This window comes from Geotrypetes seraphini, chromosome 3 (assembly GCF_902459505.1).
Source record: "Geotrypetes seraphini chromosome 3, aGeoSer1.1, whole genome shotgun sequence".
Classification (NCBI taxonomy): Eukaryota; Metazoa; Chordata; class Amphibia; order Gymnophiona; family Dermophiidae; genus Geotrypetes; species Geotrypetes seraphini.
Window position 1 is genome coordinate 27,924,662 of NC_047086.1, and position 16,257 is coordinate 27,940,918.

Genomic DNA, 16,257 nt, shown 5'->3' on the forward strand with positions numbered 1-16,257 from the left:
GCATATATTATTTCAATATAATAGATAAATACCTTTAGCAATCCCAAATACCTTCCCCTCCCCCCACCCCACCCCACCCCCCCTGGATGTGTAAAGAATCTGTAAAAAGGGACATTCCTTGCAATTCAACATATGCAGTCAATGGGCTCCACACCTTATTGAATGTCATACTAGACCCCAAACACTCCGCATTCATTCTCTCATATTTATACGTGGAACAAATATTTGCCCACCAAAATGTGTACCGTATTTTCACGCATATAACGCGCGCGTTATACACAATTTTACAAACCGAGCATAACCATGTGCGTTATATGCGTGAGCGCATTTTACAATTATTTTTTTACATTGCTGGTTCCCCCCCCCCGACGTCCGATTCAGCCCTGAAAGCCTGATGCCCCACCCTGAAGGACCGCTCGCACCCCCCCGACGTCCGATTCATCCCCCAGCCCCCCCCCCCCAACACCGTTTGCGGTGGAGAAGAGCCTACCGTGGGTTTGCGATGCCAGTGAGCCCTGCTGCTTCCTCTGCTGGCGGTCCCGCCCCTTCTCTGACATCAGATAAAGGGCAGGACCGCGGCAGAGGAAGCAGCGCAGGGCTCAGAGAAGGGGCGGGACCGCCGGCAGAGGAAGCAGCAGGGCTCACTGGCATTGCGAACCCACGGTAGGCTGCTTCTCCACCGCAAACGGTGCGGAGGGGGCTGGGGGATGAATCGGACATCGGGGGGGTGCGAGCGGTCCTTCAGGGTGGGGGTGCGAGCGGTCCTTCAGGGTGGGGGAGCCAGCGGTCCTTCAGGGTGGGGGGGCCAGCGGTCCTTCAGGGTGGGGGGCCAGCGGTCCTTCAGGGTGGGGCATCAGGCTTTCAGGATGGGGACAGGACTTCAAGGGGGGGCAGGCAGACCTTTAAGGGGGGACAAGACTTCAAGGGGGGGACAGGCAGACCTTTAAGGGGGGACAGGACTTCAAGGGGGGACAGGCAGACCTTTAAGGGGGGACAGGACTTCAAGGGGGGCAGGAGGTTTTAATTCAATGAGCAGCATGCGCAGTATACGCGTGTGCGCGCTATATATTAATTTATTTACATAAATTTCTTTTTCCCGCGCGCTATACCCGTGTGCACGTTTTACGCGGGTGCGCATTATATGCATGAAAATACGGTAATTCAGTCTGACGTAACTCTTCCAGTTAGAGCAGCAATTTTCAACCCAGTCTTCAGGCACCACCTGTCAAGTCGGGTTTTCAGGATATCCACAACAAATATGCATGCGAGAGATAGAAGGTAGTGCATGCCAATCTCTCACATGCATATTCATTGTGGATATCCTGAAAATTTGATTGGCCAAGTGGTCCCTAAGGACTCAGTTTGTAAAACTATGTTCTAAAATCTTTGGCAGCAAGATTTCTGATGCAATATGGGGAACATTTTCAAAACCTGAAAAAAAGACCGAAATATTACAGTGATGTTAAGTAGAAGTTTTTCACATCACAAAACCACCACACAAACATACCAATGGCCAGGTTGGGCTTAAAAAATGAAAAAGAAATAAGCAGTAATGCAGGTCAAGAATAACAGGAATAGGTTACCATTCAAAAATGAAAGCTTTATAACCCTAGACTCTTGCAATGGCAAGCATTTTTCAATATTATTCCCTTACATTCTTGAAAAGTTTCGTTTACAGAAACATTATACTACATACTCCATTTCTTCTTATGGTGCAATGGGATAAATCAAAAATTAAACCTATTGGTTGTATTTTACTGTTCATCGCCTTGATCAAATTTTTAATAAAACTTGAACTTAATACAAGGGCAAAAGAAAAATGCTACCTCTAGAAATCAATGAAGACAATAAATGGGGTTGAAAATATGAGACTCAATTCAGGCAAAAATGCTACAAGCACCGCATAAAGTCGTTATTTGATTGAAAGAGAGCTGTGTAGGTAATGAGGAACTAGATGGGTTGTGTGTGAGTGACTGCATGAACTGTGCAAATGACTAGCTCAAATGGGCTGGCAGAAGAGTTTATAGAAGAAGAGCTGCTGAAAGGTTTATAGCCTTGCGCCTCTTCAATCATAATGATTTGTCTAATTATGGGGTACATCCATACTGTCCTTTGTGGTAGCATTAATGATATTGTAGATTTGCTGTAGATTTTACATTTGGGTTTTTATCTTTCTATTGATCGGACTCCCGGGGTTTTTGAGGTCTTTTCTCCTCCTTGTATGCCATATTTAATGTTCTACATCACACAATTATCTTTTATTCATACATATGATACATGTTATATTATATTGTGTTGAGATTTATATATGTATGATTTCTTCTTTAAATACCCATAAAAATCATTGAAAAGGAGATGGTTCAGTAACAAGTTCCAGAGTTCTGTCTGTTGGAATCCGACAACTTCACAACGAGATGGGAATACAAAAGGGCAATGCTATGATGACTGTAATATTTGAGAAGGTCGTAGGGGATCAGAAACTGGCAAAGGAATAATGCTTCTCCAGAAAACAAGATGTTTGCAGGTAATACAGTGTGTAATTAGCAGTGTGCTTCTTCAGTGGCATAGCAAGGGGGGATGGGGCAAGATATACATGGGGCCACATGTGTATGCATAGACAGATACACACATACACTGTGTATATATATATATATATATATATTTATATATAAATCATTTTCAATGACTGAAATCAGCCTCTCGCATTTCGTTTTCTCCTTCTGGAGTGATAAAACTAAAGAAATCTACTGTAGTGACATTTAATTTTCAAAAGGGTGAATATGAAAAAATTGGTTCAAAAGAAGCTAAAAGGATAATAATAACAACTTTATTTTTCTATCCCGCCATAATCAAGCGACTTCTAGGCGATTCATATTGAAAGAAGGCTGGACAGTCGGCGAATAACAAGAAGGATTGGCTACGAAGGTTAAGACTTTAAATCCAGCAAGGATATTGTTGAAAAATACCATCATGGAAGCCCAGACCAGATCTATTCCGTACATTAACAAAGAGAGCAACATAAGAATAGCCATATTGGGGCAGAGCTAAGGTCCATCAAGCCCAGCATCTTGTCTCCAACAGTGGCCAACCCAGGTACCAAGTAATAAAACAGATTTTACATTGCTTAAATCCTAGAAATAAGTGGTGGATTTCACCAAGCCATCTCAATAATGGCCTATGGACTTCTCTTTCAGGAAATTATCCAAGCCTTCTTTAAACTCCACTAGGCTAACTGATCACATCACATTCTCCAGAAACGAATTCCAGAGTTTAATTATATGTTGTGTGAAGAAATATTCTCTCTGGTTTGTTTTAAATCTTCTACTTAGTAGCTTCACCACATGCCCCTTAGTCCTAGCATTTTTGGAAAGAGTGAACAAGTGATTCACGTCTATCCTTTCTACTCCACTCATTATTTTATAGACCTCAATCATATCACCCCTGAGCTGTCTCTTCTCCAAGCTGAAGAGCCCTACAAGCTTTAGCCTTTCCTCATAGGGATGTCGTCCCATCCCATTTATCATTTTCATCACCCTTCTCTGTACCTTTTCTACTTCCGCTATATCTTTTTTGAGATATGGCAACCAAAACTGCACACAGTGAGACCATACCATAGAGTGATACAAGGGCATTATAACATTTTCATCTTTGTTTTCCATTCCTTTCATGATAATTGCCAACATTCTATTTAGCCGCTGCCCCACACTGAGCTGAGGGTTTCAACATATCGTCAACAATGACACCTAGATCATATCATTTCTGGCACGGGTATCTCCCCCACATCTTCCTCAGTAAAGACCGAGGCACAGAATTCATTTAATCTCTCCGCTATGGCTTTGTCTTTCCTGAGAGCCCCTTTTATCCCTCGGTCGTCTAGCAAGTCAACCAATTCTCTTCCCAGCTTCTTGCTTTTAATATAACTACAAAAGTTCTTTTTTACTGTTTTTGCTTCCAATGCAATCTTCTTTTCAAGGTTTCTCTTCACATTCCTTATTAGCGCCTTGACATTCCTTATGCTGTTTACAATTATTTTCAGTCGAATCCTTCTTCCACTTTCAAAAGGATTCTTTTTTAGCTCTAATAGCTTCCTTCACCTCACTTGTTAACCAAGCAGGCTCCCACTTGGTCTTCCTTCCTCCTTTTTTAAAACATGGAAATATCTAGTCTGGGCTTCCAAGATGGTATTTTTGAACAACATCCACACCTGATGTATATTTTTTTACCTTTGCAGCTACACCTCTCTTTTTTTTTACCATTCTCCTCATGTTATCATAGTCACCTTTTTAACGTTAAGTGCTGTTGCATTGGATTTACTGTGCAAACTTAATCCAGGGATTATATCAAATCTGATCATGTTGTGATCATTGTTATCAAGCGGCCCCCAGCACCATTACCTCCTGCACCAATTCATGTGCTCCATTAAGAACTAGAATTGCTTCACTTCTTGTCAGTTTCTGAACAAGTTTCTCCATAAAGCAGTCCTTGATTTCATCAAGGAATTTTATCTCTCTATCATGCCCTGTTACATTCACCCAGTCAATATTGGGGTAGTTTTTACCAATGAAGCTCAACTGAGGTTTTACTCCACTTCTCAATATTTTTCTCAGTGAGGGATTTTTGTTAAGAGTGTTAGTTTTGGCCTTGTAGTATAGCGGAGTCCTTCCGTGGTACCACATAGGGCATGTATGTAACATAATGATAGTTGAAATCACCCATTATTACTGTGTTATCCAGTTTGGTAGGTTCCCTAATTTCTGATAACATTTCAGCATCTGTCCATTCATCTTGGTCAGACGGACAGTAATACACTCCTATCACTATCCTTTTCCTCCTTATACATGGAATTTCTACTCATAGGGATTCCAAGATGTGTTTCTGCTCCTGTAGAATTTTCAGTCCATTCAATTCAAGGCTATACTTAACATATAACACTACGCCTCCACCGATTCAATCCACTCATCACTGCGATATAGCTTGTACCCCAGTATGACAGTGTTCCGTTGGTTATCTTACTTCCACCAGGTCTCAGAGATGCCTATTATATCTATCTTTTCATTTAGTGCAATATATTCCAACTCTCTCATCTTGTTTCTTAGGCTTCTGGCATTGCATACAGACATTGTCTATCTATTTACAATTTGCTTAGTGTTGGCATGTATAATTTGCAATCTTTAAAATCAGCCAGCTCTGAATTTAAGCAAACCTGGTCTACTGTGGCCTGTATTACAATCTCACTATCAAGATGCTCTGTCTTCCTTTTTATGATGATATCTTTTAAAGATACCTTGCCCAGACCCATGCTTTTTTGAGTGACTGTTGGACTTTCCCCAGTTTCTAGTTTAAAAGCTGCTCTATCTCCTTTTTAAATATTGATACCAGCAGCCTTTTTCCACTCTGGTTAAGGTAGAGCCCATCTTTGCAGAATAGGCTCCCCCTTCCCCAGTATGTCATCCAGTTCCTAACAAATCTAAAACCCTCCTCCCTGCACCATCGCCTCATCCACGCATTGAGACTCCAGAGCTCTGCCTGTCTTTTGGGTCCCGGGCGCCTGACTGGGTTAAAAACTGGTTGAATGGAAGGATACAAAGCACAGAAATAAATGGAATTCACTCTGATGAAAGGGATGTCTCCAGTGGTGTTCCACAAGGATCAGTTCTTCAACTGATTGTTTTTAATATGCGATATTGTCAGTCGCGATGCCGAAGAGACGGGGTAAGAGCGCCGCTGCAGCCTCACGACGTCTTGAACACCCCCCTCTCGCTTCAATTGAACATTTTCTTCAGCGTCTTCAGAGGGAGACAGTAGGTTCGGGGAATCGCCCGCTGGACTCTGCGACGTGGAGTGACGCCGGATCGGAAGTCCTTGGGCTGGATACCACACTGAGCCCCGACCAGAGGAGTCCACCTCCCCCACCGCTGAGTGCGAGTTCCCCATGTGAAAGGAGTGGGCCAGAAGTAGCAGCACTCTTTGATCATGAGGCTGTAACATCAGGGAGCCAGCAAGGTGAAGTCTCTATGGCTTTGTTAAGTCCAGAGATGGTTCCAGCGGATAGAGCAGAAGGAGGAAAAAGTCCAGACCAACAGACAGAAGGCAGTCAAGGTGAGTCTTCCCTAACTTTACATGAGACTTTCTTTAAATATGAGAAACCAGCTGAAGTGACTCTTGATTCAATTTGGGACTTAGTTTCCAAACTGGGAGACTCACTAACTAAACAAATTAAAGAAGGTGAAAAGAATATAAAAATTCAAAAACAGACAATAGAGGAAAATAAACAGGAAATTTCTAATGTCAAAGAAAAATTGGGAGGTATCGAAAATGAAGTGAAAATGATTAAACAAGTTCAATCTACAATAATACAAGATAATCAAAGTATTAGAAAAAAATTGGAAATTATGGAAAACAACTATCGGACTAATAACCTACGACTGTTAAATTTTCCTAAAATCTTATCAGTAAACCCGAGAGAGATGATAAAAAGGTACTTCATGGAGATATTTAATATTCCTGAGGAATCATTGCCTCCTCTCACTCGAGTATATTATTTGCCTATGAATGTAAGGGGTCAACATTCGGAGGATAAGAGACAGGAAATACAAGACCTTCAACAAAATTTGACAGCAATTTTGGAAACATCAGATAAAGATTTGGTTAAACCAGCAACTCTTATACTATCTGTGGCATTGTTGCCGGATAAAGATTGGATTTTGAAAATGTTCTTTAGGAACAAGAGTAAGGAGTTTCTGGGTTTGAAAATTCAAATGTTTCCAGATGTTAGCAGAGAAACTCAGAATCGTAGACGTCAGTTTCTTTTGTTGAAAGCAGGAGTTACACAGCTGGGTGGCATTTTCTTTTTACGTTTCCCATGTAAATGTATAGTAAGATATCGTGATAATAAGTATGTGTTTTTTGAGCCATCTCAACTTACAGCTTTTCTGACACTGAAACGTCTGGAAAAAGAGGGTATAACAACAACTACCACAATAACAACTAAGTAATTGTTGGACTTGGTAATAGAATAATTCCTCAAGTCAGACACATGATACTGTTCTTTATTATATAGAATTTATAATTGATTTCCTTAAAAGTTCACTCTTATATATATCTTGGATCACATAATTATTGAGGACTTGAGATTGTCCGATTTGAATTTTGTTCTTTTTATGTTAATAATTTACTTATTATTTTGTGATCAATCTGACAATCTTTCTGTACAAAATGTTTGATTTTGTTAAAATTTTTAAAATGATAAATAAAGAATAAAAAAAAAAAAAAAAATAATATGCGATATTGCAGAAAGGCTATCCAGTAAGGTTCGTGTTGTTTCCCGTGCAAACTTAACCTCCCCCGCCCACCTCCCCCCCGTACTTTATTTATTTATTTTTTTTAATCAGATGCACTGGGAAGATTAAGGCCCACCATTTTGAAGAGGTGGGCCTGCCAGCAGGAGAGAATGGGTATCTCTCCTGAGGTCTTCACTTTAAAGGAAGGGGGGGCATCGAGGGGGGGTCCAGACTGCTATATAGTCGGGTGAGAGGAAGGCCCACTGGACCACCAGGTCTTTGTCAGGGAGTAATTGGGAGGGGGGACCAGCGGCAGGAGGGAGTGGGCATCCCTTCTACCAAATTTTTTTAAAAAGTATGGTAGGTGGGAGGGGGGAGTCGCAGCATCGGAGGGGGGGGTCAGTCAGTCCTGGCCCAATTTATTTATTTTTTTTTAAATGGGCCCATTAAAAAAAAAAAGCTGCTCTCCCTGCCCTAAACAGCTGATCAATAAGGGAAGCTCTGAAGTCACTCAGCTGTTCAGGGCAGAGAGAGCAGTTAGCCTGAAAGGAGGGAGGAGCTGTGCCTAGCGATTGCTCTTCTGAGCAGGTTTCGGGCACAGTTTCTCCCCCCCCCCCTTTTACAGGCGATTCTCCGCACAAATAGCATGCATATAATTTGCATGCTATTGTGCCGAGCATCACTAGTAAAAGAAAAATCGCTCCCAAAACAGTATTTTCTACCTGTGGTGTTGGAGCTTTGTGTATCTAGCCCTAAGCAAATAGTCACACACAGAAGGAGTAAACACCATATGCACATACTGTAGCAGGAGTTGCTTATATGCTTCTACTCTTGAGATAATTTTCATGTACCATTTCTGACTTTATATGCAATTTTTCTCAGTTATTCGCCCTCATTTTTTATCTAGCTCTTGTTGCTCCTTCATCTAACTCCTGGTCCACCTCTACTTGCACCCTTTGCTGCCTATTAGTGTATATTGTGTTAACATTGTCAGTAGCATACAAACCTTAATGTGAATTATTTGAATATTTTCTTCTGCTGTAATTGTCTGTTGCCTACGCCTGGATAATTCTTAATGTGAATTTCTTCAGAACCATAAATAAACTAATATTACAAGTCAATAACCAGAAGGTGAAATAAAAAGAGGGCACATATTCTAAGTCAATGATTCCCAAACCTGTCCTGGGGGAACCCCAGTCAGTCAGGTTTTCAGGATATCCACAGTGAATATTCATGAGATCTATTTGCATATACTGCCTCCTTGGTACACAAATCTATCTTATGAGAATATCCTGAAAACCTGACTGGCTGAGATCCCCACAAGAAAGGTTTAGGAACTCCTACTTTAAATATGATCACCCCCAGATCCCACTCATCTTTTGCACATTAGTACTTCATCCACTATACTGTACAGCTCCCTTGGATTTTTTTCTGCCCAAATGTAAGACCTTGCATTTTACAGAAATAGAGAAGAAGCAAACAAGACAAGACATAAAAATAAATGAAACTAATCATATTCACTCTCAGTACAGTTCAATGCATTTTTTAAATCAAAAGACAGCTCCATTTTACACCTGCACAAACTGGTGACATTTACATGATACTCACAAATGAACTTGAGCAAAGGGGAGCTCATTAATATTCATACACTGATATTAGAAAGCATTACTAGTTTGTAGCACCAGAGAACTGATATTAATGAACACTGAAGGAATAAAAGCAAGCTAGTTCTGCATTCAGATTGAAAAAGAAATATAAAATACTAACTCTAGTTCAACAGTTATGGGGAAAATCCTTCTTTTGCTTAGTTTGAGCCAAAAAGTGAAATGTCTAAATTATTTAATGGTTATAAAACAATAAGAAATAGCACAGCTTCTAATCTACAAAAGTGTTCTCCGTGGCTGCTATAATATTACCAAAATCCAAACTCTCCTCTCTGAGCACACTATGCTCTCATCACCTTTTGCTGCAACATACTTCTCTTGGGTCTCTCCCCTTCAATCCATTCAAAATGCTGCTGCACGACTCATATTCCTTGAGAGCCGCCACGCTCACATTACCCCTCTCCTCAAGTCACTTCATTGGCTCCCCGTCCATTTCCAAATACAGTTCAAACTCCACTGATTTACGAGTGCAATCACTCTGTAGCCTCCCAATATCTCTCTTCACTTATCTCCCCCTATGCTCCCCTCTGTGAACACCGTTCATCAGGTAAGTCCCTCTTATCTGTACCCTTCTCCTCCACCGCCAACTCCAGACTCCATCCCTTCTTTCTTGCTGCACTGTATACCTGGAACAGGCTGCTAGAGTCAACACATCTTGCTCCATCTCTGGTAGTACCGTATTTTCACGCATATAACGCGCGCGTTATACACGATTTTACAAACCGTGCATAACCATGCGCGTTATACGCGTGAGCGCGTTGTACAAATTTTTTTTACATAGTTCCCTCCCCCCCCCCGACGTCCGATTCATCACCCCGAAGGACCGCTCGCACCCCCACAGCCTCCCCCCCTCCCCCTCCCGCATGGAGAAGCTGCCTACCGTTGTTTCCGGATGCCAGTGAGCCCAGCTGCTTCCTCTTCCGGCGGTCCCGCCCTTTCTCTGACAAAAACTCAAACTTACAATCTAACACTCTACACTCCATTACCAAAGCATGGGGAAGAAGACCAACACACACTAAGACTAAACCACACAGGCACACCAAATCACTTATATATCCAAACACAACCCACAACTATTACACAGAGATATCCACACTCAAATGCGCCTACTTAAATATCAGAGCGCTAGGTCCAAAAACAGAGCTTATAAAAACCTGGATAACATACAAAAACCTGGACTGTCTTTTCCTCACAGAAACCTGGCTAACCTCCGACACAGACCCTAGAATAACTGAAGTCTGCCCACAAGGTTATAAAATTACTGTGGTCTGCAGAGGAAAAAAAAGAGGTGGAGGCCTAGCAATCTTAATCAAACAAGACCTAACCCTTAATATAATTGAAAAAACATCTAACTCATACATGGACCTATTAGCTTGCCAACTCCCAAGCACCACACTAAAAGACACACTAAACTGCATGCTCTGCTACATAGCACCGGGAAACTGGTCTTCAGCAAGAACCGAAGTGGAAAACTTCATATACCAAAACTCACTAATAGCAACCTACAACCTACTACTAGGAGACCTAAATTTACACCTAGAAGATCAATCATCCAAACAAGTAGACAACTTTCTCTCACTCCTCAAAGCCCTATCCTTCCAAATGCTAAATCCACAAATAACTCATGAAAAAGGCCACCAACTTGATACCAACTTGATATCGCAGCCTTCATACATCTAACAGAATATGGTCTAGATCCATCTGGTTAGACCACTGTACTTACTCTTTCAACATCAACTGGACCAAAAACAAAAAAACTATAACAAAACTCAATAAAGTAACATACACCTCACGCAAACACATCTAACCCTCCATATTCTGGTCTAAAATAGATGAAACTATTCTAGAAAACAACCCCGAAGACTTCATCTTACAATGGGAAAGATTATGCTCCAACACCCTTGATGACCTAGCCCCACTTCAAACCAAAACCAGAACCAACAGAAGATCAGATAAATGGTTCGACTCCGAACTGCTACAACTCAAAAGGCAATGTAGACAACTAGAAAGGAAATGGAGAAAATCGAACTCGGATCATATAAAATCTGCCTGGAAAAAAATCAACAAACAATACAAATCACAATTAAAGGACAAGAGAAAAGCACACTACACCAACCTAATAGGCACTGAAACCCAAGACACCAAAAAACTATTTCAAATTCTAAAAATCCTAACCGACACCAAACCCTACCTGACCACTAACAATACTATTACCCCCTCAGTCATGCTATTAGCAGAGCACTTCCAAAATAAAATTACTAATGCAAGAGCTATCCTCAATGACTCCTCTACCCATCCTAACGACTTCACAATTCTCCCCACAGATAGAGATTCCACTGCAGCAGACAGAATATGGTCTCAATTCCCCAACATTCAATGGCCCAAATTCAACAAATACTACAAAAAATACAGCCATGCATCCTGTGACCTCAACAACTGTCCACCATATCTCCTAAAAACATCCAGCACAAAATTCCACGCTCTTCTTCTGAACTGGATACAAATCTCGCTCATAAATGGCCACTACCCAACCAATCTCAGCAAAATCATCATCACCCCGATCCTCAAAGACCCCAAAGGACCGATAGACCAAACAGCCAACTACAGACCCATTGCCTCTATTCCACTCTATGTCAAAATAATAGAAGGACTAGTTGCTAAATTCCTCTCCAATTACCTAGAAAACCAAAACATACTCCATCCCACGTAATCCGGCTTCAGAAACAACTTCAGCACAGAAACACTGCTAGGATCTCTCCTGGACACCTCCAGACAACACTTCAGCTCAGGAAAAAAAAATGATGCTCATACAACTAGACCTGACCGCTGCTTTCGACTTGGTGGATCATAACATACTACTACAAATCCTAGATACAATAGGTATCACAGATAAAGTATACTCATGGTCTGAAGGATTCCTTAAATCAAGAACCTATAGAGTAAAATCTGACAAAGAAAAATCTGAACCTTGGTCAAACCCCTGCAGAGTGCCCCAAGGATCCCCTCTATCACCGACTCTATTCAACCTCTATACTGCCTCCCTCAGCTCACACCTTGACAAACAAGGCATAACTTCCTACAGCTATGCAGATGACATTACCATTCTCATACCCTTCGATCAACCAAAACTATACATGACAAACACAATACACCAAGCACTAAAATCAGTAGCAACCTGGATGAAAGATCACAAACTGAAATTGAACCCAGATAAAACTAAATTCATCCTCCTAGAAAACAACAAAATACCAACCACAACCAACATTGAAATCAATGCACTCAACTACCCCATTCAAGCCACCCTAAAATTACTAGGAATAACAATCGACAGATGCTGCACCATGCAACCGCAAATCAATAAAACAATACAAAAATCATTCTCAATCATGAGAAACTTAAGACAAATTCGTAAATTCTTCGAAAAAACTAAATTCCAGCTCATAGTTCAGTCCCTAATACTAGGCCTCCTTGACTACTATAACATCCTCTATCTCCCTTGCCCTGCAACTATAACAAAACAACTACGAACTATCCAAAACACAGCACTAAGACTCTTCTACTCATTGAAGAAACATGACCACATTACAGAAGCATATCTCAAATCACATTGGCTTCCAATACCAGAAAGAATACAATTTAAATTCTACTGTCTACTATTTAAGACTTTATACGGAGACAGTCCAATCTACCTGAATAATCGCCTCATCCACAACACCGTAATCAGATATAGGAAAACTCACACCCCTTTCTCATACCCCCCAATTAAGGAGGTCAAATGCAAAAAACTATATGATGGCCTCCTGGCCACTCAAGCAGCCAAACTAGACAACCAAATCGCCAATCTACTGACGGCATCCCTCGACTACAAGACTTTTAGAAAAGAAATAAAGACCATACTCTTCAAGAAAGCCCTGAAAAAAGAAATGACACCGCAAGTTTCAATCACCACCTCTCACTAAAGCCAACTACCCAAACAAATAACCATACACAATTCTTACTCTTTGAAAATGTCCAAATTGTTTTGTTTTATTTTAATTTTTTCTAGTAAGTTCTTGCAATATATCCTTGATAATTCTTTTGTGATCCGCCTTGAACTGCAAGGTAATGGCGGAATAGAAATCCCTAATGTAATGTAATGTAAATCTTTGTGGAAAGAATGGTGGATGCATAGAACAGCTCAGAAATGGTGGAGGCGAGAATTTTATATGAATTCAAGAAAACATAGGATAAGCACAGAGAATCTCTTAAGGAGAGGAATGGACTACAGAGCTTATTAGTTGAATATATGGGCAGAAGGATGGGCAGACTAGATGGACCAAATAATCTATGTGCTGTCATTTTCTATTGTCTGTGTTTCTATGGGAAGAGCACTCAAGCAGAGGATGTGCTTCTCATCTAAGTCCATTTTTATCTCTATGCTCCTCCTACATCTACATAAGCTCTAAACTTCAGAAGATCTCCTACAGCAGTGGTTCCCAATCCTGTCCTGGAAGACCACCAGACAGTTAAGTTTCCAGGATAGCCCTAATGAATATGCACAGAGCAGATTTGCATGCCTGTCACCTCCATTATATGAAAATTTCTCATGCGTATTCATTAGGGCTATCCGGAAGCCTGACTGGCTGGTGGTCCTCCAGGACAGGGTTGGGAACATCTGTCATAGAGGCAGTTATGTAAATTTGGCCCTGCTTTCAATGTAGTTGGAAAAAAAAAACATGCATGCACAAGGGAGTTTAGAAGATATGAAAGCAGCTAGACTATTTCTGTTAATCCATGTTTGCAAAATGATTCTGGGTTGCAACAATGTGTTTACCTTACAAAGAATATATTTAATTCAAAAGCATAACTGGTAACAATTTCCTTTTTTGCAGTATTTTGGTTTGTTTCAGATATACTATATTTCGTGTACCTGACATTAGTGACATATGGCCCAGTAAAATTAAAGTAATACTAAAATGCTTTGAAGAAAACATTTGCAATTACTTTTTATTGTTCCAGTTAAACCTGGAAAGTTACCTCCAATCCATCTTCTCGACCAAAAAGGCACAGATAAGAAAGCCAGTTCGGTTGAAGCCGTGTGTACAATGGACACCTACAAAATACAACAAAACAAAGGCAAATTGGAGTATTAAGCATCACTTACATGTGAATGTTTTTTGTACCATTTCTCTATTGTCACTATTACTAATTCAATCTTTCTACTGAACAATCCAAACTTCCTGACAGCTGTATTTTACAACTGAGACCAAAAGCTAACACTGCTGTTTGTACGAGTTAATTCACAATAAACGATAAACAAGCTTTGTTAATCAGTCACCAAAACACTTAATTCTACAGCCTGTCGTTACTGTACTATTCTAAGCTGGGCTAATACAAGCAAACATCTGTGCACTTTCCAATCAGTCAATGCTGCAGCTATAAAAGATAATAATACGGTCACCACCGCATTTTGATTGAAATGCATATAAATAGCAGAGTTTATGCCCACCAACATAAAAAAGGCATTACAAAGACTAAGTTACCCTATAATTACAAAATGCAAATTTAGGTCCTTATTCATTAACTTGTTTATAGCCCACTCTGCAAAAAGTTCTCCATCTCCATTTCCATACAAGGCCTAATCAGAGAGACAATACTTGATACCAAGCTATTTTGAACAGTAAGTAGGGAGCTCATGTTATTCAAGCTCTAAAGCGCTACTTTTATGATGCACTAATGGAAATTCTGAATCACGAATGGCAATTGTTGCCAGAAAGACCACTGTCAGAGTGAGGTCATTAAGAGACCATCTTCAGAGACTCAAAGGATAAGCCTGAGAGAACATTCAGCAGTTCTTTGAATTCCCAAGAGGAAAGGAAATGACAGACAGGAGAATACAATGAGCAACCCTCTTCAAAAAGTGAGCGATGTCCCCATAAGTGGTGAGGGGAAAGTCCAGGATTTTACCTTGGAAATAAGAGAACCACCTACCTGAATTTTATGAAAAAAAGCATCAACCCCAGGTAGTCCCTTGCTGAAGAAACCCGAAAATCTTGGAAATCTCTGCCTTCCAAGAGGGAAAAAGTGCATTGGGCATACCTTATGTGACCATATGTCCCGTTTTGAACAGGACCGTCCCATTGTCCCCATGCACAGCTTCGGGACACCGAAATGTCCTGTTTTCAGAAAGAGCATCCTGAAGCTGTGCGTGGGGACAACGAGACAGGCGATCTAAAGGCAACGCTTCTCTCTGCTTCGCCAACACAGCAACAGATCAGGTGCATATAGTAGCGACTGCACATGACCTTCCCTCCGACGTCAATTAGGAAGTTCCAGGCCAGCCAATCGCTGCCTGGATGTCCCGGAAGTTCCTCTACGCCATCAGAATTGACGTCATGTTAGATCAACAGTACTAGGACTGGCTCATGCTAGACTTACATTCACCTGTCTTCTGTGTCCAACTAAGCCATTTTGTATAAATAAAATGTGAAGTTATTGAGTACAAACAAAAAAAAAAGAAAGAGGGAACAGGGAGAGATAAAGAAAGAAAAAGAAATGAAAGAAATATTGGATGCACAGTCAAAAGGGAGTGCAACTAGAAACTCATGAAATCACCAAACAAATGTAGAAAAAATGATTTTATTTTCAATTTAGTGATCAAAATGTTTCAGTTTTGAGAATTTATATCTGCTGTCTATATGCTGTCCCATTTCGAGAAAAAAAATAAATGATCACGTTAGGCATACCAGCTCTCACAAAACTTTACAAACCCAGACACGAACCAGGAAAGCAATACAGTAACATAGTAGATAAAAACATAGAAACATGATGGCAGATAAAAGCCAAATGGCCCATCTAGTTTGCCCATCCACAGTAACCATTATTTCTTTCTCTCTGAGAAATCCCATGTGCCTATCCCAGGCCCTCTTGAATTCAGATACAGTCTCTGTTCCCACCACCTCTTCCGGGAGACTGTTCCACGCATTTACCACCCTTTCTGTAAAAAAGTATTTCCTCAGATTACTCCGGAGTCTATCATCTCTTAACTTCATCCTATGCCCTCTCATTGCAAAGTTTCCTTTCAAATGAAAGAGACTCAACTCATGCACATTTATATTATGTAGGTATTTAAATGACTGTATCATATCTCCCCTCTCCCGCCTTTCTTCCAGATCTTTAAGTCTGTCCCCATACACCTTATCATGAAGACCACACACCATTTTAGTAGCCTTCCTCTCGACCGACTCCATCCTTTTGAAGGTGTGGCCTCCAGAATTGTACACAATATTCTAAATGAGGTCTCACCAGAGTCTTATACAGAGGCACCAATACCT

The 16,257-nt window shown here is 40.8% G+C and overlaps 1 protein-coding gene across 1 annotated transcript in view; it reads right to left on the reverse strand.

Moving 5' to 3' along the window:
• Positions 1–16,257, reverse strand: part of RNGTT (RNA guanylyltransferase and 5'-phosphatase) — a 599,480-nt gene that overhangs the window by 496,688 nt on the left and 86,535 nt on the right. The window contains exon 5 of the mRNA XM_033938319.1: positions 13,961–14,036. Coding sequence (XP_033794210.1) covers positions 13,961–14,036 — 76 coding nt within the window. The remainder of the gene's footprint in view (positions 1–13,960; positions 14,037–16,257) is intronic.